Here is a 24,021-nt window from a genome sequence, read left to right as displayed (position 1 = left end):
AATTTTAGGAAAAAATTTCTAATGGCATGGCTCAGCCTTTTGCCAAAGCTATAGAAGCCCATAGCTCTGATCTTTCAAAGTTTAAATGTTTCTCTCAGCTAAGATCTTCCCATTCTTTGAGGCTAAGTCTTTTGCTATTTTAAGCTATTTTTGCTATTAAGAGGTAATGAGAGATATTCTCCAAGTAAAATTTCAGCTCTTTATGCCAAATATTACAACTATGGAGTGTTGTAGTTGTAGAGGATTTCAAAGACCATCTCATCTAAATTCCTTACCCTACAAATGAGGAAACTAGCACCCACATGTTAAGTGTTTTGCTTAATGCCTCACAGCAAATAAAGAAGCTCTTCACAGAATGTCCAGGGTGATATGATAAGATGTGCCTCTATTTTTCCAGTTTTTTGACAATTCTTTTTAGTAAACTAGATTTGGGGGCTATTACTTTAGAATTGATCTTCCTGGATGCACTCTTTTTCCTGAAAACTGAAACTGGACAGAAATGACAGTTAACATCATTGGTGATAATGATGTTAAGAAAGGTGGTTGCTGTGCCAAAATGTTTGTAGCAGCCCTGTTTGTAGTGGCTAGAAACTGGAAAATGAATGGATGCCCATCAATTGGAGAATGGCTGGGTAAATTGTGGTATATGAATGTTATGGAATATTATTGTTCTGTAAGAAATGACCAGCAGGATGAATACACAGAGGACTGGCGAGACTTACATGAACTGATGCTAAGTGAAATGAGCAGAACCAGGAGATCATTATACACTTCGACAACGATATTGTATGAGGACATATTTTGATGGAAGTGGATTTCTTTGACAAAGAGACCTGAGTTTCAATTGATAAATGACGGACAAAAGCAGCTACACCCAAAGAAAGAACACTGGGAAACGAATGTAAACTATCTGCATTTTTGTTTTTCTTCCCGGATTATTTATACCTTCTGAATCCAATTCTCCCTACGCAACAAGAGAACTGTTCGGTTCTGCAAACATATATTGTATCTAGGATATACTGCAACATATCCAACATATAAAGGACTGCTTGCCATCTAGGGGAGGGGGTGGCGGGAGGGAGGGGAAAAAAAAATCGGAACAGAAACGAGTGTCAATATAATGTAATTATTAAATAAAAAAAAAGAAAGAAAGAAAGAAAAAAAAAAAAAGAAAGGTGGTTGAAAATTCTGTTCCTGGAATTGTCTGATGGTTTTTAATTGTTGGGTCTTGGTCAATATCTTTATCTCAATTATACAAAAGGCACAATATACAGAGCAGCTTTTGAGTGTTAAAGAGAAGAATATTAACACTGCACTCTGCATTATTAGATTTAAATCTATCAGAAAGAACTTTATTTTCTATCCTTCTGGCCATTTCTGGGTTAGAGAAAGAAATGTTTAAACTGGTAAAAATAAACAAACAAACAAAAATCTATGTCCACTGACATGACTCTCTATTCCAAGATAATTTGTATTAACTTTTATAGGAATCTTAAATGAGGAAAAGATATGTTCTATCTAGGTTAATATTCAAGAATGTTGAGTCAACAAAGTTATCAGAATGACTTCCCTCACTGCTCTAGTAAACAATAGGACCTCCTCCCTTCTACCCACATAATTTCTTATCTGAGAACTATAAGACCTAGTACCACTCAGTCAGTAAAGATTTATTAAGGACTTTAGCATAGCTTTGTGCTAAACACTGTGTGTGTAGTGAGGAGGGATGGGAAGTAAGGAGAGATGTTTAAAAAAAGACAAAAAAACAGCAGTCCTTGTTCTCAAGGAGTTCACAGTTAAGTGGAGGAAAATAATATATAAGCAACTATGTACAAACAAGATTTATACAAGATAAATTGGAAGTAATCAACAAAGGGAAGGTACTAATATTAAGGTGGACAAGGAAACACTTTATATAGAAGGTGGGATTTTAGCTGGGACTTGAAGAAAGCCAGGTAAGCCAGGAGGCAGAAAGAAAGAGAAAGAGTATTCTATGGATGGAGGCAGTGTAAATGCCCAGGGTTGGAGGATGGAATGTCTTGTTCTAAGAATAGTTAGGATGCTGGTGGTTACTTCAAGTGAGTAGGGAGACAATAGATTGAAAGAGTCAAGAGATGCTCTATCTTAAAAGATTGAGAAGCCCCTTTAATTTCCTTTAAAAAAGCCTTTGTGTGTGTGTTTGTGTTTGAGGTATCACTCATCTTTCCAACGAGATTTTTCGAGATTTCAAGGGTTTTGGAAAGAATTTTAGAGAATTTTTTTTGTTCAGCTCTGGACTTTTCATCAGAAATAAATGAAATTCACCTATATTATTGAATGTCTATCTTCTTCCCTCAAGTTTAGCTGAATAGTTGATTCTTGGCTGCAATCCAAGTTCCTTTGCCTTTTTGGAATGTCAGATTCCAGGCCCTTCAATCCTTTAAGGTGGGCACTGCTAGGTCCTCGGTAATCCTGGTTGTGGCTCCTCTGTATCTGAATTGTTTCTTTCTTTCTGGCTGCTTGCAATATTTTTCCCTTGGTCCAAAAATTCTGAAATTTAGCTACAATATTCCTTGGAGTTTTCATTTTGGTTATCTTTCAGGAGATGATTGGTGAATTCTTTCAATGGCTATTTTATCTTCAGATTTTAGGACATCAGGATAGTTTTCTTTGATAACATCCTAAAATATAATGTCTAGGCTCTGTTTTTTCATCATGGTTTTCAGGAAATCCAATAATCCTTAGATTGCCTCTCCTAGATCTATTTTTCCAGTTCAGTTGTTTTTCCAATGAGATAATTTACATTTTGTTCTATTTTTTTTTCATTTTTTTGGTTTTGTTTGACTAATTCTTGATGTCCCATTGAGTCATTCATTTCCATTTATTCAGTTCTAATTTTTAGTGAATTATTTTTTTAGCTCCTTTTTTATTTGGCCAATTGAATTTTCAAATGAGTTGTTTTGTTTTATGGATTTTTTTTTTCCATTTCAGAAATTCTGTTTTTCAAGGAATTGTTTTTCTTTTTTCATTTTGTCAAATCTATTTTGTAAGGAGTTATATGCTTTTTCCATTTCACTAAATTATTTTCTTCAAATAATTTCTGTTTTCTTTTTCAAACCCTCTTGCAAAATTCTCATTTCCTTTCCCCATTTTTTTCTAACTCTCTTTTAGATCCTTTTTGAATTCTTCTAAGAGAGCCTTGTGAGATGGGGACCAATTCATATCATCCTTTGGGGCTTTATCTGGAGACATTTGCTTTTAGTGTCCTCAGGGTTTGAAATCTATTTTTCTCTTTCTCCATTAAAAACTTTCTATGGACAGAGTTCTTTTTGCTTTTTTGCTCATTTTTTTTTTTAAAGATTGAAGTCTGCTTTTAGGTCAAAGGAGAGATTGTCCAAGCTTCTCCTTCAGGCAACAGTGGCTGTGCTAGGTCAGTGATGACTGACTTCTGGTGCTGGGTGGGTATGGCCAGGTCCCAATCTTTTGGGGTTTAGGGGATCACTATTTGTCTTTTATATTTGTGTTATATATCTTACAGCTAATCTGCTGATCTACTGGCTTGAAAGCAGGGCAGAATAGCCAATACTACTGTATATTCTTCCAGGTAGATTCCCTGGGCAGGGAGCCCACATCTCCCTAGGACTCTGCACTGCCTGCACTGAGGTGTGGGGGAGGAAGGCTTTTCTCAGCTGCCTGTGCTCAGCCCATCTCCCTCCATGCCTGATTGAAATAATCTTTTTCTGAAGATCTTCCAAATTATCTTCTGTTGGAAATTTGTTGCACTCCAAAAGTTTGTGAGTTCTGTCATTCCAAAACCAGTTCAGAGGTTTAATTTGCTGTCAATTTGAGGGATATGGGGAGAGCTTAGAAAAACATGTGTCTCCTCTCTTCTATTTTGACTCTATCCTGAGGGGAAAAAAATTAAAACAAAAAGGGAAGGGACCTATATGTACAAAAATATATACATATAGTTGATCTTTGGAAATTGAGCGGATGCCCATTGGGGAATAGTTGATCAAGTTATGATATATGAATGTGATGTATTACTGTTGTTGTGCAATGATAAATGATGAGCAGGATGTTCTTAGAAGGAGCTGTAAAGATTTACTTGAATTGATACAAAGTGAAGTGAGCAGAACTAGGAAAACAGTATATACAATATCAGCAATAGTTTACAATGATCAGCTGTGAATAATTTAACTATTCCCAGTTATACACTAATCAAAAACATTTTTGAAGGGCTTATGATGAAAATGCTATATCTGTCTCCAGAGGGGGGAAAAAAACTGATGGAATCTAAATGCAGATCAAAGCTTACTTTAAAAAAAAAAAAACAACTTTATTTTCCTCAGGGTTTTTGGTTTAGTGTTTTTTTGTTCTATGTTTTCTTTCACAATATGATTAATATGGAAATATGTTTTGCACTACTCCATATATAAAAATTTGTTTGGGAACCACACAAATTGCTTGCCTTCTCAATGAGGAGAGGGAAAGAGAATTTGCAACTCAAATTTTTATTTTATTTTTCAACATTCATTTTTAAAAGGTTTAGAGTTTCAAAATTTTGTCCCTCCTTCCCTTTTCTTACTCCTCTCCAACATGGCAATCCACTGAGATAGGTGATACATTTGCAATCATGTAAAATATATTTCTATATTAGAGATTGTAAAAGAAGAAACAGAACAAAAAGGAGGAAAACACACAAAAAGAAAGTAAAAACAGTATGCTTCAACCATTCAGACTCCATGGTTCTTTCTCTGTATATGGATAGCATTTTCCACCATGAATCTTTTGGAATTATATTGGATTGTTATATTGTTGAGAAAAGTCAAGTACTGACTTATAGTTGCTGTTACTATGTATGATGGAACTCAAAATTAAAAAAAAAAAAGAATGTTTGAAGCTATTTATTACATGTAATTAGAGGAAATAAAATATTGAATAAATTCTCTATATATATATCATATATACACACGTGTACGTGTGTGTGTGTGTGTGTGTGTGTGTGTGTGTATAAAGCTTACCAAAAAAGAAGTGTTGGTTTTTTTTTTTAATTTTCCAGAAGCATGACTCTATAGGGTACATAGATTACCAGATAAGGTCAATCCAGTCATAGAGTACAAAGCATTGTCAGTCTTTTAGAAGGGCTGAATTAATATCCGGAAGTCACTGGGTGACTTGGCAGAATGTGAATATTTTTGAGTACTCAAGGTACCATTGAATCTATCTACATTGATACACTGTGTATAACCATGTGATTAGCTGATATTTTCCTTCCACTAATTACAGAAAATGAAATAAAAAGGGGGACTTTACCTAGAGCTTAGTATTTTGGCTTCAAGGATAAGGTTTTTAAACTAGACAGTGAGCACTGTTTCTGGTATCAAAATACAAGGTGTTGTTAACAGTCATCTCCATTATTTAGAGACTGATTAGCCAGAGTCTGGTTGTCCAGAGTGTGAGTTATCTAAGATTTCATTCATCTCCTCTTTCTCCCTGAGGTGCCATTTCACTGATCATTTGCACCCTCCCCAGAAGGATTACTAGAAAGGTAAAAGACTGAGAAAGATAAACAGAGACTTCTATATTCAAGACCCATCATTTTTTTTTCTGTCTCCAGAGGAGGATTATATTAGCTAAAGGGAGATCTTGTCAGTTTAACAGCGATTATTCTGGACCTCACTGACTGAAAGTCAGACATGTTATATTTCTCCTCTCTACCAGGGTTCTCTGGTACTCCTAAAGGGTGATAGGGAGTATTTATTCTCTGCTATAGTCTCAAGCTCCAATCAGTTGTATTCCCCCAATTCTAGGGGTCACCACATCAAAATTCCATTAATAGATTCATTTTTACAAAGGAATATTTATTTCAAAGGTATAGCAAGAACAAACATATAAACATCTTTTCACAACTCCTGTGGGGTATAATCCCCTCCTTATATTCTATCCCAGGCTTTGGAAAAGGGAGGGGGATTAAATTCACAGTTTAAATGAATTCCTGTAAAGCATGGTTATACTAAGTTCCAAGTCCAGAACTCCCTTGAGCTCACTAAAAAGGTTTATAGTGGTAGTATACCAAACCACAGTGAATTACAAACACTAGCCCTGGGGCTCTTACTCTCCCTGCTTTTCTATGATGTCTATAGACATCTTTAGGTATAAGGCAGGCAGAGGAGCCTTTATATCAGATATCAGTACTATGCATTGTTTCCACCAATCAGCTGTCTTGTCTCACCGCATATGGGAACCATAGGATAACCCGAAATAAGACACGGAGTTCAAGATAAGACTGTAAAATAACTATAGTCATCTAGTTTGGCTGAAATGAAGGTTGTATAAAATAGAATAAAACAAAATTAAACTGGAAAAATAAGTTGGTGCCAAAATGTGGAAGCTTTAAATGACAATTTAAGCTGTTTTCATTTTATTCTAAAGGGAATGGAGAACCACTGAGTTTTTGAGCAGGAATTATATGAATGCTACATAAATGGCTGTTCCTTTATGCTTTCACATCTCAGTGCCAGTCCCACCTTTCTGCAAGAAGTCTTTCCCAGTCTTCCTCAATCTTAGTGTCTTTCCTCTAAGATTACCCCAATTTTCTCTCCAAATTGTATACGTATGTGTGTGTATGTGTGTGTCTATACACATCATTTGTATTTATTTGTGAGTATGTTGCTTCTTCCATTATATTCTGAGTTTCTTAAGAACAGTGACTTTATTTTTTGTTTTTGTCTTACTTTGTATCCTTAGCACTTATCATAGTGCCTGGCAATCAGTAGTTACTTAATAAATGCTAGTTGGCTGACTGGTTAAGGTAAATGCTACAATATAAAACTGTCCACAACATTTTACAAATCTAAAATTGCACAAGAAAAACGGCATGGAAAATATTATTATAATTTGGACTGGTGATTAGTCAAGAGCAAGGGGGAAAACCATTGGACAACACTGTTTTCAATATCACGAGAACTAGAGGAAGTTTTTCAGCATGTTGAATGGATCTTAGTGGAAGAAAAACTATAAAACCTGGACAAAAGTCCCATAGAAAGAGGCTATGCAAGGATTGTGGTAGATATCACGGAAGGGAATATCCCTGTTTCAGCGAATCACACATCTGCTGAAATACTATAGCAATCTAGGACACATGTAGATGACTCCAGGTTTTATTTATGAAATGAATGCTACCTCTTATTGAAACAGCAATCATTTCTTTCTACTGATAAGGGAGAAGGATAAGGAAAGAAAACAAATATGTAGTTAAAAGCAGTAGAAACATAGTTCCTCTTAAAACTCAGGCTTCTAAGTCTTATTTATGTTTATTCAATCTAGACCTCTGATTTCATTGGTAGAGAGGAAATTTTTACCAATGGAGATCAGCTAGAGTTTTGATATTTATTTGGCCTAGAAAATTGCCTGGGAATGAAAGTTTGGACATTCCAAGTATGTATGTTGGAAATCTTACTTGCCTCCATCTCCCAATCTGCCTCTGTATATTTGCGTGTGTATATATATCTATCAATGTATGCATGTGTATATATACACATATATACACAAAATATGTTTGTATGTCTATGGAGTAGAACTAGATTTGTCATTTCATTAACATGGTAAAATTCCCAGGTGAGGAAATTTCCTTTTATCAATATAGGTCATTACCTTCTCTGCAAGTAGAGTCTTAGAATAGCTTAGATGTTAGTTAGCCTAGAGTAGCCTAAGAGGTTAAGTATACCAGAATCATATAGTATGTTTTGGTCAGAGACTTCCTGACTTAAAGATTGTCTTTCTATCCACTCCTCTAAGCTGGCTTATTCCTGATCTTTTTCACTTTCTTACCTAGTGGGTCCTTTGAGATTTGAGGAAGAAAAGTGATACAATAAACATGAAGAGTTTATAAGTTTGCTAATTCTGATTCAATTTTTGATAGATTAATTGCCTGTCCTTAAGTTCAATTTGATTCAATTTGATAAAATAGTTTTTAAACACTATATATATGTATGTATATGAACATTGTGTCAAGTGCTAAATATGCAAAGATAGTGGAAACTCAGAATAGATGCTAAGTATCTTACCATCTAATTTAGGTTGTAATTCAGCTTACATAAGGATAAGAAATGGCACAAAAAAACAGACATGGAGAAACACCAAAATGGAGCAAGAAGTGAAGAAACTTGAGGGAGAGGTCACTTTTAGTTATAGAGGGCAAGGAAGTGAATGGAATGAATAATTCTTGAGTAGAACTTCAAAGGAAAAGAGGAACTTAAACGGAGATGAGGAAGAAGTCCCTTCCAGATATGGGCAACCCATTGCCTCCCAAAAGTTTCAAGTAGGAGAGCCCAGTTTTATGTAATTTTTTTTTGTTGCAAATTTTCTTCCCAGCAATAGTGGCTATACCTTTATGTGTGTGATAATGACAAACTCCTATGAACTCAGTGATGTTTTTAAATGAAATGATATTCTATTACAGCACCCGCAAATATTTGAAAAGTCATGTATGTGTGTATGACTCATAGTATTTATTCAATACATAGAAGGTATACTTGCTTCTTTATTACCTCAATAATGTTGCTAAGCAGATTTCAACAACTGAAAATTTGGTTGAAGTAAAGAACATTTTAATTCCAGATCTGATCCTATATTATTGTCCTACCCTTTGTATTTCAGATTCTTGTCAAAAAATAAATAAATAAAAGGTCATGGAGATATAAATGGTCTGTCAATCATTCAACAATAATTTACTCTCACTTAATATGTGCCATTTCACATTCAAAAATTTTTTTTCAACTGTGCCCAACTTTTCTGGATCCCACATGTGGTTTTCTTGGCAGAGATACTAGAGTGGTTTGTCATTTCCTTCTACAACTCATTTTACAGATTAGAAAACTGAGGAAAACAGGATTAGGTGATTTGCCCAGGGCCACACAGCTAGTAAGTGTCTGAGACCAGATTTGAACTCAGAAAGATGAGTGTTCCTGACTCCAGGTTTGGTAGTCTATCCACTCTGCCACCTAACTGCCCCTAGTATATGCCAGGCACTGTGCTAATCGATGAGGGCTCAAAAAAAGGCAAAAAGAGTGATTGCTTTCAAGGAGTTCACAGTCTGATAGGGAAGATTGTGACTCTCTTGTAAATGTAAATAACTAGATACATATAAGACACATTGAAAGTAGATAATGGGAGGGAGGGAAGGAAGAGGGAGTATTTATCTCAGAAATACTAGCAACTAGGGAAAACCTTCAGAAGAAACTAAGAACTGAGCCGAGAGGAAGGAGATTACAACCATTTTTGTTATTGTTATTGTTATTTTAGTCATATATAAGGTAAAACCTACAACAGAGTAGGAGGCACCATGGGAGGCTTGAGGAGAGACAAAGTTTGGAATAGCTGCTGTGGAAAATGGGCTAGTTTATCAGTTAGGGAGGAGTAGAAAGATTGCTTTATAGCACTGAGGCCCAGCTGATAAAATTAGATTACATACAATTGCAAACCGATTGGTCATTTCTTCCAGTTTCTTTGGGTAGTACATGAATCAGGTTGAAGAAAGTAAAGAGGGAATAATATAGAATTAGTGTTTGGCAAAATATATTAAGAGAACCAGTTGCCTGAAATACACAGTTAATTGCAGGAATCTGGGACAATGCAATTAAATAAATTCCTTATTTTTTTACTTTTCTTTTTTTCTTCCTTCCTACTCTCTCTCTCTCCCTTCCTTCTCCTTCTTTCTTCCTTCTTTCTCTTCCCTCCTTTTTCTTCCTTCCTTCCTTTCTTCCTCTTATATTCTCTCTTCCTTTTTCACCAGTTTGCAGAACTTCTGATGTGAAAATTGCTAACATCCACAAAGATCAACAATGGTGGAAAGAACATTGAGTCTGGAATCAAAGGACTAATCCCATTTATAATAATTATATGAAATCTTGGGTAAGTCACTTAACCTCCATGGAACTTCAGTTTTTTCATTTTTAAAATAAAGAGTTTGGACTGGAAAGCCTCTGGGTTCTCTTTTTGTTCTAGATCTATGAGCATATTAATAGAGTTTAGATTAGAGTCAGGAAGAGTTGAGTTCAAATCCAGACTCACATACTAGTTGAGAAACCCTGGACAAGTCACCTAGCCTGTCTACCCATTTTCGTATCTAAAATGGGGGTAAGAAAAAGACCTGTTATGATACTTAACTCCCACCTGTTAGTGTGAGAAGCGAGTGATACAATATTTATGTTGGAAATGAAGACTTCAGACTCAAGTTTTCAGAGTTGGTGGAGAAAGGCTTTTATTACATTTCTTGCAAGAAGTTGGCATGATATTTCTTTCAAAGAGCATCAGTATCTTCACAGAAGCTAGAGCAATCCTGTCTTAATTCCTCTTCCTCCTCCTTCTTCTCCTCCTTTCCCTCCTCCTCAGAGTTTTCATTAGAGGACACCTCCCAAGATCTAACATTTCATTACATTCCCACTACATACACCCCTTGATATGTTTCCATGTTCTTTTTTCCCCTTGCTATAACATCATGTGTTCAAAAATGGTGGATGGCTCCTCCTTAAGAGATAAGTTAATATGCATGAGGCTTATTAATCATGTTAAACTGAAAATTTAGCTTGCCCAGGCATGAACCCAAGTCATTTGTAGTCAACCAGAGCTTGTAGTCCTTTCTGTTAACTTAAAGAAGATATTCTTTAGTCCCCTTATCCAAGAGGTGCTGACCCCAAAGCCTACATACATCACGTTCTTTTCTTATCATGAAACCATCTACATAACATTTCTATGAAACTCACCAGACATTTATTCCTATTTAATTTTGATGGGATACAACTTCTAGGGGAAATGTGGCAGTAGTACTGAGGCCTTGACAGTGCTCTAGTTCCACAGATAATACTTGCTGCTAGATACCAATTGTTGGTCTGTGATAACAGGGTTTCCAACCCTAGTGGGGTACTCTTCTATTTCTACCTCTAAATCATAAAATTCTATATTGAGGGGCATAATAAAATTAGCATTTTAATGACATGAAACACCAGATCTCTGTCCTTTTCCTATACATTTATCTTCTTGCTCCTGGTTCTTTGCTAAAATCCTTTTGGAACTTACCCAGCTTCAATTGGAATTATGATTACAACAAACTTTGCCCTTTGACTTGGAGAGGGGTTCAAGCCTTCAAATTCTTTTGAGACACCTCATGACACTGGTCTGTGACCCCAACCTTTTGGGGTCTCCTGAATTTCAACAATTTCATCTAATTAAATTTGGGTCAATATTATAACTATTATATATATTATATTATTATAATTATTAATATTATATATAATTATTATAGCTAGTCAAGATTTGTTTGGAATTTTTCAAACATGTGTGAGAATTGGACAGTGATTTTAGCTTCCACAGAGTTATGAAAAATAGAATTGGAGATATGAAACAAATTAAATTTAATTTAAAAAATGGAAACCTAAGAAATGGGAGGCTGGGACCCACAAGGAACTCAAAGAATGTCATTGGGATGGAGATTTTAGATTTGAACAATAATCCTCTAGACATTGCCCCATTCCCCTCTGGTTATTTTCTTCCAAAAGAACTTAAGAATGTAAGCTCCTTGGGGGCAGGGACTGGCTATGTAATAAGGGGTGAAGATTCACATTCTGTAACTTCTATAATACCCAATTAATGGGAAATCAGGAGAGGGATTTACACTTCATGATAGGAAATAAAACACTGCATTTGCAATTTAAAAAAAAATGTGATTACTAGCTCATTCTTACAAGAATATAAAATAAAATCTTTCCTGAATTTATCAGCAAGTCATTGAAGTTCTTGGTAAACTATTTTATGTCTTACATATGGAAACAAAAGCTCACAAAAATATTTTACTTTTCATATTTATGAAGTGCTTAGCTATATAGATGCTAGTTAGTATTATTTCTTTTCTTTTGAGGAGGGAGGCAATTGAAGTTAAGTGACTTGCCCAGGATCATACATCTGGTAAGTATGAAATATCTGAGGTCAAATTTGAACTCAGAGCCACCTAACTCTAGGGCAGGTGCTCTGTCTACTGTATCATCTACTTGCCTGATAGTATTATTTCTAACGTAACATTCTTAGATGTTGTCTAGATCCACTAACAATTCAAGCTAAGTGGTGAAGTATAGAATGCATAGGGGCCTTTGGTTCAAATTTGACCTCAGATACTTACTAGTTGTGTTACTTTGGGCAAGTCACTTAACCCTGTTTTCTTCAGTTTCCTTACATGCAAAATCAGGATAATAACAGCATCTATCTCTCAGGATTATAAAAACCAAATGAGTTGATATTTATAAAATGCCCCTATAAATTTCCTCCTCCAATAATTTATTTATGATCACTGTCTGTAGGAGCAAAAGAAAAGACTGAACTTGATTCAATCACACTGCTACTTAGCTGCCCCATTAGGGCCAAATTTATGTCCTCACTTCCTCCTTTTGAAAAAAAGAAAAACCAAGTCCTTGGTACAAATATGCATATTCAAGCAAAACAAATTCTCACATTGGCCATGTCTAGAGATGTGTCACGTTTGTGAGGAGGCAGGTAGCATCTTTATCCATGATTCTAGAACCAATTGTAATTCGAGTCATAACAGCAATCTGGTCATCCTAGCAGAGTGCATGGAGTCTTTTGGCTCTCAGTGAGACTGTTATCTATATATCAAAATAGAAAGTATATAAGTATAAAAATACTTTACTTACACAGTACCTTACTACTTGGAGAATGGTACAGAGGACAGGAGGGCTAGCCTTGGGATAATAAAGACCCAAGTTCAATCTTTTCTTTTGCTCCTACAGACTGTGATCATAGATAAATAATTAGAGGAGGGAATTTATAGGAGCATTTTATAAATTTAATTCATTTGATTTTTATAATTCTGAGAGGCGTATCTATACATGTCTCTCTGCCTTAGCTTCCATCTTTTCCCATACTCTCACTTCCTCTGGCAATAATTTCCTCAGTTTGCCCCCCCCCCCCAAAAAAAAAAAAAAAAAAAGGCTGGCAGCTGCCCCTTCTCTACCCCTAGTTCTGGCCCCACATCCAAGCACTCGCCCTCCTCCTTTTTCCCCACCCAAAGCTCCATCCAGGGTGGAGGTGAAAGCGAATTTGTTTTACGTCTCCCAGACCACGTGGGAATCTCCTAAGACAAGCTGGGTGCTGGCTAACTTCCTTTGGGACCTTCGCCAGTTCCCGGCTCGGAGCTTCAGTTTTCCCGTCTGAAAAATGAGCTTTTTGGAGCAGAGGTTTTCTCTGAGGTCAGTAAGAAGCTCGGGGATGCTTAGTGAAGAGGAAGTACTCAGCTAGGAGGTTTGAGGAAGCGAGGTGGCAACAGGAAGATCTGGGACCCACAGTCGAGGGGCGCAGGTGGCTCGGTGAGTTGGGCTGCGGGGCATCGCTGGAGCGGAGCCTCCTGGGTGACCAGAAAGCCCAAATTGGGCAAGAGGCGGAGCCTCTGCGCATGTGCATTGAAAGTGCTTGAGTTTCACTTTGTAACTTTTAAGTGGTCAGGCCACCTCTGGGCCGGACCAGGTAGAGCTCGGCAGTCTCTCGGGGCCAGGACCGGAGCCACTGCTACAGGTAAAGGGCTACAGGGGTCGGGAGGCGCCGCCGCCGCTGCCCCTCGCCTCCCTGGTCAGGGGTGCTATGGGCTGGGTTGGGCAGGGGGCACCGTTCCCCCAATCCTGCCACGTCAAGTGCCCGGTTCCGGGGCGGGCGTGGCAGGTCCAGGCCTTCTGTTTAGTCCGGCCGGACTGTGGGTGGATGAGTGGTGTCCATTGCCCTCCTATCTCGGCTACGAGAAAAAAAAAACCGAAGGAGGCCCCTCCCCGGGGGGGAAGCGCGACTATACCCTCGGGGCAGCGCAGAGCTACTCCATTCTTGTGGGATTCCTTACTCCCTGCCCAGGACTCACTTCCCTACACTTCGCTGCCTCCTTTCTTCCGCCCTTATTTCTGCTCCTTCGCCTTCTGATCCTCTTTCCCCTTCACTACCTGCTTCCTCCCCCACTTCGGGGGGCTGTACCCCTTTCTCTCTCGGTCTGCTGGTGTCTGAAGTCTTCACTGGCCTATCCCGGAGCTCCATTAATTGACATTTCCTCCCTAGGCTTCTAACCCTCCCTTTTAAGGTTCACTTTCATCTACTCTGTATCATTTAGATACCTTTTTATTTACGTTGCTCTTCTCCCCGCCGCAGGTAAGTCACTTTAGAGCAGGGACTATTGTTTTTTTCCTTTATATTCCTAGAGTTTAGCCTATGTCTGTTAACTGGCTAATAAACTCTTTCTGATTGATCGGGTTCATCTACCCACTGGGAGACTTGGCAGGAAAGGTATCAAGGGACTGCTTATTGAAAGGCCTGAGCTCACCAGTGGAGCTTAACCTCACAGACAGGCAGACTATATTCCACAGTGCTTAAAACTGCACTAAGACTTTTGGGACACGCTGTATTTGAAAGGAACAAAAGATAGAGAAGTTACCGAATTTGAACCACCTGTAACTAGTTTGGCTTCTTGGGAAGGGGTGAACAGGACTTGAAAGCTGGCTAAGAAAGTTATTGTAAAGAAAGAAAAATCTGTTAAGGTTTCAAAACCAAGAGAGCTTATGGTGACTGGTGATTTTAAGAGATGCCTCCCTTCAAGGACAAAATAGTAATGGGATGTTTACTTTCTGCTCTAAGTCCCAAGTAGTAAATAAGCAGTGGGGGTAGGAGTGGGGGAGTGAGTCAGGTCCCAGACTGCTGAATGAGGCTGTGCAAAAAGGCTCTCTATCCTTCCTTGGGACAGTGTGTTGGTAAACAGTAGGAAGTTAGAGACAGATTCTAAAAGGAGTACAGCCAGAAGGAATCTTTCTTCCTCAGAAAGCATCTCATAAAAATGTCCCTCCCAACACAGGAAGTTCATTGGGCCCCTTAATAACAACACATCTGAAGAAATTTTTCTAAGGCTGGGTGTAGGCAGGAACAGAAAGCATATCCTCATTTCCCTTAGAAGTGTCATCATACAGTCCAGTGTTCAGTTGGGGGATGAACTTGGGCCAGCTGGCAGTTCCTATTCCAGAGAGTGGAAGAAAACACAAGTGTCAACTGTTCCTGTGGAAATGCTTGTGTGTTTCTTTAACTTGAGGGAATGATTTTTTTAAACCAGGAGCTGTAATTCCCCCTCATCCTTTACTAGCAGACCACAAGTTTGAAGTGTGCACAAAGTGTCCCAGCTCCAAAGAAAAGGCATTATTGGGAACACCTTTTTCAAGGTGTCTAGCTCATTTGCATACAGTTCAGCTGATGGTTGTTAAGTAAGTGCCTTTAGAAGTTAGACTGTCTGCCCCATTAGGGATCCTCCATGGAGAAGCTTTTGCAAAAAAACAAAATTGACTGAGTTCGTTCACTAAACTAAAATTATCTGAGCTCCCCAGTCACAGGATTTTAAGGGAGATGGCATCTAAGCTCCCCAACAAGAGATTGAACTTCTTGGACTTAATTGTTCTCTCTCCCTTTCCCCCTCTTTCTCTCTCTCCCCCTCTGTCTCTCTCCTCTCTCTCTTAAAGTTTTTATTTTCAAAACATATGCATGGATAATTTTTCAACATTGACCATTGCAAAACTTTGTGCACCAAATTTCTCTCACTTTCCCCCACCCCTTTCCATAGATAGCAAGTAATCTAATATATGTTAAACATGTGCAAGTCTTCAATATATTTTTCTACAATTATCCTACTGCACAAGAAAAATCAGATCAAAAAGGAAAAAAATGAGAAAGAAAACAAAATGCAAGCAAACAACAAAAAGAGTGAAAATGCTATTTGTGATCCACTCTCAGTTCCCACAGTCCTCTCTTTGGATCTAGGTGGCTCTCTTCATCACAAGATCATTGGAACTGGCCTCAATCATCTCATTGTCGAAAGGAGCCACATCCATCAGAATTGATCTTCATATATTCATGTTTTAACTGTTCTATTAAATTGGTAGGGAGAAAAGAAAAAAACATTATCTTTGTGTTTCTGTAGTGCCGCTCTTCTGAGCTGCTTAGCCTTCTATAGTTTTTCTGGGAGGGAATAAGAAAGGTTAGTTGTTTGATGTTAGCGTTGAGGGAAACAGATTCAGGAATAATAACTTACCAGAGTTATACAGTGAGTCTGTCTGTCAGAGCTGAAAATGAAATTCAGATCTCTTAATTTCCAACACAGTACCCTTTCCGTCAATCCATGCAGTGTGTTATCTTGTAATGTACCCATGTGGACCCCCAAAGGCACTGAAATGTGCAGTTTTCACTTTGGTAAAGATTTGACTGAGAATCCAGGGTTTTAGATAGATTCTGATTTAAGAAGGACAGCAGTACTTGGAAAGAATGCTGAATAAGACATGCTGAGCCAGCTGGGGTCTAACATCAATTATACTTTTTCTCAGCAATCTTCTTGGATTACCTACTTCAGTTCTGTTCCTCAGAGGTAATTCATTCAGGAATATTATGGAGATCAAATGGAAAAATTGTCCTAGGTATTTTTAAAATGTGATTTCTAGGTAGAATAGGACAGTAGTATTTATAGCTTTAGAGCTAAAAGGGACTTAGAGATCATTTAGTTCAATGTCCTCACTTTATAGATATGGAAACAGAGTGAATAAATATTAAGCAACCAGAAATGGGATTTGAACCCAGATTCCCTGATACCAAATCTGACACTTTCCACTGTGCTGTGCCGCTTTATTATTTATTTTATTATATATTGAACTATCCACTGTAGTGTGAGACATATTCTCTGAGAATTTTCTGAATTTCATATATTCTGAGAATATACTCTCAGAACACTTCTCAGCAGTAAGTGCCTACATGGCTAGTTTCCCTAGTGCCTTAGATTCTGGTTCACTGTGTCAAAGCTAATAGCCTTTAGCATCACATCTCTGTCCCAGTCATCTGGTAAGTGGGCATTTAGAGTTAAGTCCTGCTCCCTTGAGGTTTTCAATCCCCAATCAAAAAGAATTTGTTGCTTGTTGCATTGTATTAGGTGCTGAAGATATGAATGGAGGGAGGAATGGGCATTTATTAGGGACAATCTAGGAGGAATAGCTAGTTGGTACATTGGACAGAGCACAGGTATCAGGAAGACTCATCTTCCTGAGTAGGAATTCAGCCTTAGACACTTACTAGCTGTGTGAACCTGGACAAATCTCTTAATCCTGTTTGCCTCAGTTTCCTTAGTTATAAAATGAGTTGTAGAGGAAATGGCAAAGTACCCCAGGATCTTTTCCAAGAAAACCCCAAATGAGGTCATGAAGAGTCAGACATCACTGAACGACTTGCCTCCTTGAGGAATTTTATACAAAAACAAGAGTGGGACTAGCCCCCACCTTGAAGAAGTTATATTTTGACCTAGAAGATAACATATATACATACATTTATGTAAATGTTCCCTGTGGGCCAGAATTCCCCAAGAATGGGGATGAACATGCACTGGGTTTGATATCCAGGGTCTAATCTTGATTAACCTTCACTTTAAGCCTGTGCTGCTTCCCTCCCAGGATAGTTATAAACTTCAAATGAGATAAAATATCAAAAGTGTTTTAGAGATTGTAAATGCTATACAAATGTCAGCCATTATGATTATGACAGCCCAGCAAGATAATAAAAGCTGTCTGCTGAGAACCAGTGTGCCTTGTACCAACTTTGGGCAACCAAGAATGTCATTATTTAAATGGGCACTGAACTGGGAAGTGCGAGGATATGGCTAAGAAGTTGACATTCAGTGGCCCTTGGTACATTGTTCATTTTGCTGCAAATGGATCCTGAAATGACTTCTCAGCTACAAAGCTAATCAAAGGAAACTTTGTTGTGATGGTTTAAAAAAAATTAATTCTCTTCCTCCCCCACCAATTGAGAAAGCAAGAAATCCAATACCCAGTATACATATCATGTGATGTAAAATATATTACTGCACTAGCCATGTTCCCTCACTTTAAAAAAGGAGGGAGGGGGGGAACAAGAAAAATTTAAAAAAAATATGCTTCAACCTTCAGCCTGAGTCCATTGATTCTCTACTGAGGATGGATAGTATTTTATTGACTTCATTAGACTTCAAAAGAAACTGGGTACCCTTAGTGTGATTATTTTATAAAGCCAGCCTCTGGTCCCAGAGTGGCAGGATTGTACTGTCAGTTTAACTCTCCAGATTATTCTCTGTAGAATTGCCTAGTAGAAGCAGTTAGTCCCAGAGAAAAGAATCAAGAAATGTACCGATGGCTAGTAGTTGGGTGTTGACTGAAGGAAGGTGAAGGGGAAGTTGGAGTGGGTACCCTTCATTTCCTAAAACTCTGGTAGAAAGAGGCATGGGGCATTACCAACCCCACACAGTATTGTTTTGCCTCTGGAACCAGCACTATTGCTTTTGCCTCTGGAACCAGCACAAGATGTTTTATGAGTGGCTTGCTTTTGCTTCTAGGATCAGATACAAATTCTTGTTTGGAATGTAAAGCCCTTTCAAGACTGATTACACATTATTCCACTCATAAACTACACTCCAGTCAGACCATTCTATTTGATGTTTTCTGTATACAACTTCTATCTCATACTCTTCCACTTTGATACAAACTATCTCCTATTTCAGAAATGCCTTATCCTCTTGGAATCCCTAAATCCCTTCAAGGTCCAGCTCATGTGCTACTTCTTTCATGGGGCTTTTCCCAACTCCCCTAATTTTCTTTACTTCTTCATTTCCTCCTTTGTCCCTAATCATTTTGCATTTACTTTGCTTATATTCTGTGTTTACTTATATGTGAATATATTATGTTCCCCCACCCAGTAGAATGGAAGCTCTTGAGGGAAAAGGCAGTCTCATGTTTGTATTTGTATCCTTAGTACCTAATATGGTATTTGTGATATAGGTGCTTAATGAACTGTGATAATTCAATTAAAAAACAATTGAAAACCTTCCTTTTGAGGCAGAACACTCAGTCCCAAGTCTCTGATCTTTCCCCTCCCCTTGTCTCTTTTTCTTTGTTTATTCTATGTTTTCCTGTTTATTTTATTCCTGATTTTTTCTCCCTTCTGGAGCAAGGGAAGAGGCCTTTGGGGGATTAAAACATGACCTCAAGGGCCACCTCCCTAGACTACTATCTCTTCTTGGACAAGAAGGAAAGTAGATCAAAGAAGAAAGTCACAAGGGACTTTCTTTGGAGGGACAGGGCAAATGAAGCAAAACAAGCCAGTTTTTTTATAGTTGTAGTTGAGTAGGAATGGGAGGAAAGAGTTGATATGGGTGGGCTCTCAGGTAAAACTAAAGTCTACTAGGGGCTTAAATTCAAAGATGTTTGGGCACCTTTTCAGGGAACGTGAAAATGCATCAAGGACCCTGATCTGGCTTTTTGACATTCCTTCCTATTTCTATCAGAGCAATCCATGACTGCCGAATGATCTCCAAGACTCTGGTTTTTCAAGACCTGCAGGAAATGAGTTGTCATCCTGGCGGAGTCCAGCTTTCAGCAGTGTGGGAGGCTCAGCTGTGGTGAGCCAGAGACAGAGAATGTGCGCCTCCCTTGCTCCCTTGGCAAACCCCAGAGAAGGCACCAACTGAGGCCATTTTCACAGGATCGTGATTCTAGTCACCCAGTAAGTATAGCGGGGAGGGGGAAAGATATTCATCTTGTTGCATTGGAACTCTTTGGGAATTTGGTTTGGAATCTTTTACTGGAGGCAATTGTGAAAGGACATAGGGAGACTCAGCCTCTGTGGCCCCAATCGTTAAACCACACGTCCATGTGTATCGTCCCAGGAACACAACCATTTTCCTTGCTAAGCTGCTTCTTCAGGCACAGTTACATATGATACAAAAGGGGTGTGTGTCCAGAATGGGGGCTTGGGGCCTTTTTTGTAGGTGTTTCCTAATTATTCTGTTAAACTTATTCATTAAGTCATTCACTAAGCATGGAAATGCCCACAGTGTTTGGGCAAAGCCTTGGGATAAGTGCTTGAAATTGAGGAGTGTGAGCTCCCAGCAATTTAGTCTCTGCTCCTGGAGAGCTTAGAGTTAGGAGCTATGCTACTTACTGCTCCTTACTGCTTCCTCTTCTATAAAATGAGGTTAATGTACTTATATATACTAGGCAGCTAGGTGGTACAGTGGATAAAGTGCTAGGTGTGGAATCAGGAAGACCTGACTTCAAATCCATTCTGGGCAAGTCATACAACCCTGTTTGTCTCAGTTTCCTCATCTGTAAAATGAGCTGGAGAAGGAAATGGCAAACCATTCCAATATCTCTGGCAAGAAAACCCCAAATGGGGTCATAAAGAGTCAGATGGGCTGAAAATTACTGAACGACAACTACATATCTAAAAGTGAATAAATAGAGTTGGGATTAGACCTGGGATTTCACTGGCAGAGGGAATTTCCTAATAAGGAAACTCTTGCCAATGCAGGTTGATATCCTCCTTGTATACTGCAGTTAAATGTCTTTTGAGAGTTACAGAGCCAGTATGTGGGACTTGAACTCAGGTTTCCCTGGCTTCAAGACTGGCTTTCTACCCACTATGTCATGTTGTTTTTCAGCATGTTAATAATATCAACAATAATAACAGCCTTTTTTTTTTAATTGTACTTTAAAGTTTTCAAAGAACTATATGTACATTATTCCACTTGGTCTCATATTTACCTTATATTTCTCCACGTACACAGGCACACTCCATATATTCAGCCTTGGAACTATGAATAAGATGAGGCAACATATATTAAGTACTTTGTAAGCTTTAATTTGGTACCTAAATGACCTTTATTCCCTGGACAGTTGGAGAAGTTCTTGGTTTGAATGATCCAGATTTCTGGAATTTACGTTTAAAAAAGCATTTGAGGCCATGGGCAAAAATAAGAGGGAAGGCTGAGTATTTCTGTGTTTAAGAACCATGTGGTGAAAGACATTATTTTGCTATTGTATTAACAACCAACTATTAAATTAGGATTAAGATTTTTCCCCCTTATTTTCTCATTTAGGGACCTGTCACTATAGGTCAGTCAACCAGTCTCTGAAGGACATGGTTGATTGGCTTAGACTTTCTTAATCCTTAGGAGGCAATTCTTGGACTGCACCCAGATAGGAAACTTTCCTTTTGTTTAGAGTATAAGCAGAATCTAATCTAGATGAATTTTTGTCCTTAAGAAATAAGCCCATGTTCTTGCACCCCTCCTTTGGATGTTAGGTTGGTCCAGCTCCTGAAGGAGAAAACCAATCAGTGGTCTGGATGGAGATGGGGAATTCCCCATCCAGATTGCTGAAGTTAGCTGAGGCTCCTGATCAAGCCACATTCTCAGTAGATGGACCTGGAGACTTAGCTCATTTCCTCATTTAAATGTTTACCAGTTGGGCTTGATTTCTTTTGTCAGGTACATTTCCTTTTAAAAAATTATTTCAGTCATTTCATTGTAGTTGGGGTTTTTGGTTACCTAGAGAAACCACTGACCATCAATTTATTGATCATTAGTTAGCCTAATTGATAAATTGATTATAAATCACTCAAAACTGTCTCGAGTTTTCATTCATTACAGTGTAGCTGGAACCACAGATGTAGCTACAGTTTCTACACCTGCATAAACAACACTCATAGTTCTTCATAGATCTGTGAGGTAAGGATTTTGTAAACCTTAAGGTAATATAGAAATGTGAGCTCACCATATAATATACTATATAAAATTTTTCGTGGGCCTTCATTTTTGTGCAACATCTTTAATTTTGAAGAATCGCCAAATTATAGAGTTGAAAGGTACCTTAGTACCGGTCCCATACCTGAGAAGAAATCCTCATAGGATGATAGCATCATAGAACTAGAAGGGAGTTTAAGCCCTTCATTTTACAGAGGTGGAAACTGAGGCTCAGAGAGACTACATGGGTACCAAGTACCTGAGGCAGAGAGGTCACACTGGTAGTAAGTACCTGAAGTCTTCCTGACCCCAGGTCCTGGATTCTGTCCATCTTGCTGTCTATATATGCCACAAGCAATCCTTTATTTTGTTTGAAGGTCTCCAATGAGGGAGAGCCCATTATCTCCCAAGGCAGTTTATATTGCTTTGGACAGCTCTGATTGTTGGGGGATTTTTCCTAGATCATTCCAAAATTGTCTCTTTGCAACTTCTTTCTTTGAGACCAGATTGACCAAATCTAATCCCTCTTCCAGCTTTTTCTTGAAGTCCTCCAATGTATCACCTCCTGAGGTAATCAGTTTATTCCAATTTGGAGAAGTTATTTTTAGGAAGTAGTTTTTTCCCCTTTAATATGGAGCCTTTAAAGACAACCTTTAAAGTCATTTTAGAAGTTATCTAGATCCAATTCTAGCTCTAGATTGTGTGGTTCTAGGATTCCATTTATCATGTAAATAGTTTTGTTGGACAAGGACATGATACTCCATTTTTTTGCTACTCATTTCTTTTTCATATATTTTCCTTATATTTCCTGGGGGCTTGCCTGTGGCCCCCATAAATATTGTTTTATCCTGCTGGTAGCCTGTAGGACCATCTTTGCATAGAGAATATCCTTTTTTTTTTTTTTTTTGAGACAGCAACTTAGCATTGTGGATAGAGCGTTGAGCCCAGAGTCAAGAAGACCTGAATTCAAATGCAACCTCAGATATTTATTAGTTGTATGAGCCTGGGCTGATTACTTAATGTCAGTCTTCCTCAGTTTACTTATCTGTAGAATGGGGATTAGAATCATACCTTCCTCCCATGGTTGTCATAAACATAAAATGAGGTAAAATTTGCAAATATTTAACAGTGCCCGGAACACTGTAGACATGTAATAAATGCCTGCTCCTTTTTTTTTTTTCCTTTTGGCAATATGGTGAAGCCTATGGACTCCTTTTCAGAAAAATGTTTTTAAATATATAAATTCCATAAGATTACAAGTCAAAATCTGGTTACCAAAATACTTTTAGAAACAAGTTCACAGGTCCCATATTCCATGGTCTAGAGTCTTTTAAGACATTGGCAGCTTCTTCTACATGTTTCCCCTTGGTCTGGATTCCTCAGTTAATTTCCATTTGATAAATGGTATTTGAGGGAACCTGTTTTATAACTGAGACCCAGAATAAGTCTGGCTATCTCAACCCTTCTGATAATCTGGAATTGTTTAAACAATGGAACCATTCTCGAGCAAGGCTGCCAAGCACATAGCATTTCTGAATCCCTTTCTCTCTAGCTGACTTCCTGCTTAGCCACCAGTCCTTCCAAAGAGCCATCCACGCCCTGCAGCAGCCTGAGAGATGCTGGTACCAGTGGTGTGGTCTCAAGGGAGCGTCTTTACTAACTCTGACCCTTGTTTTTTTTCCTTTTTCTTCCTCTTTTCCCATCTGGCCTCCAGGAATGAAGGGGACAAGTTTCCCAACCCTCAGCCTGTGGCACTCCGGGGTGATCAGGAGCAGAGAGAGGCTGAGCCTTGGTGATAAGCCCAATGACACGTATTGCTACAGCACCGTCAACAACACCAGCACTGTGCTCCAGGGAGTGACCTTTGGTGGAGTTCCCACTGTCCTGCTCATAGATGTCAGCTGCTTCTTGGTGAGATGCGCCCAGTTATCTCTGGTTTGGGGGGACCACTAGGTGAATCAAACTAAGTGGGGGCCCCTGCCTCTAAGGCGTTTGTGGTAGGATGAGGGACAGTGTTCTGTCTTGGGGAAGGGGGGAATTGACACCTGAGCAGCATGGAGTGGAGTAGGAAATTCAAGAAGGCTGAGGTTAACAGGATGAGTTGGGTCCTAGAAGGAGAGAGAAACAGGTAAGGGTGGGGCTAGATGGGGGGGCCAATTTTGAAGACAATTTACATATGTGTGTGTGTCTCCCCTTCTGTCTCTTTCTCTCTCTCTCTCTCTTTCTTTCTTTCTCTCTCTTTCTCTCACTCTCTCTGCTTCTCTTTTTCTCTCTCTGTCCGTCTCTGTCTCTCTTTTTCTCTTTTTCTCTCTCTTAGTCTCTCTCTTTCTCTTTGTATGTCTTTGTCTCTGTCTCTCTTTCTTTATCTCATAATGAGAGTATTGAATTACCCTGGTAAGATGGTGGACATGGGAAATTCTGTGTATGTA

General features: G+C 38.5%; 1 protein-coding gene across 2 annotated transcripts in view; it reads left to right on the top strand.

The window, feature by feature from the left end:
- Positions 1 to 13,185: 13,185 nt before the first annotated feature.
- Positions 13,186 to 24,021, top strand: part of TMEM63A (transmembrane protein 63A) — a 45,201-nt gene continuing 34,365 nt past the window's right edge. The window contains exons 1-3 of one of the 2 annotated variants that reach the window (XM_051993406.1): positions 13,186 to 13,352; positions 19,355 to 19,572; positions 23,307 to 23,503. In XM_051993406.1, the coding sequence (XP_051849366.1) occupies positions 23,309 to 23,503 (195 nt within the window). In that variant the 5' untranslated portion in view covers positions 13,186 to 13,352; positions 19,355 to 19,572; positions 23,307 to 23,308. Of the gene's footprint in view, positions 13,353 to 13,450; positions 13,558 to 19,354; positions 19,573 to 23,306; positions 23,504 to 24,021 lie in introns of those variants that run through there. The other variant, XM_051993405.1, reaches the window with a different exon arrangement.

Source organism: Antechinus flavipes, chromosome 4, assembly GCF_016432865.1.
Source record: "Antechinus flavipes isolate AdamAnt ecotype Samford, QLD, Australia chromosome 4, AdamAnt_v2, whole genome shotgun sequence".
In the NCBI taxonomy this organism is placed as follows: domain Eukaryota; kingdom Metazoa; phylum Chordata; class Mammalia; order Dasyuromorphia; family Dasyuridae; genus Antechinus; species Antechinus flavipes.
This window is presented reverse-complemented; position numbering and strand designations above follow the sequence as displayed.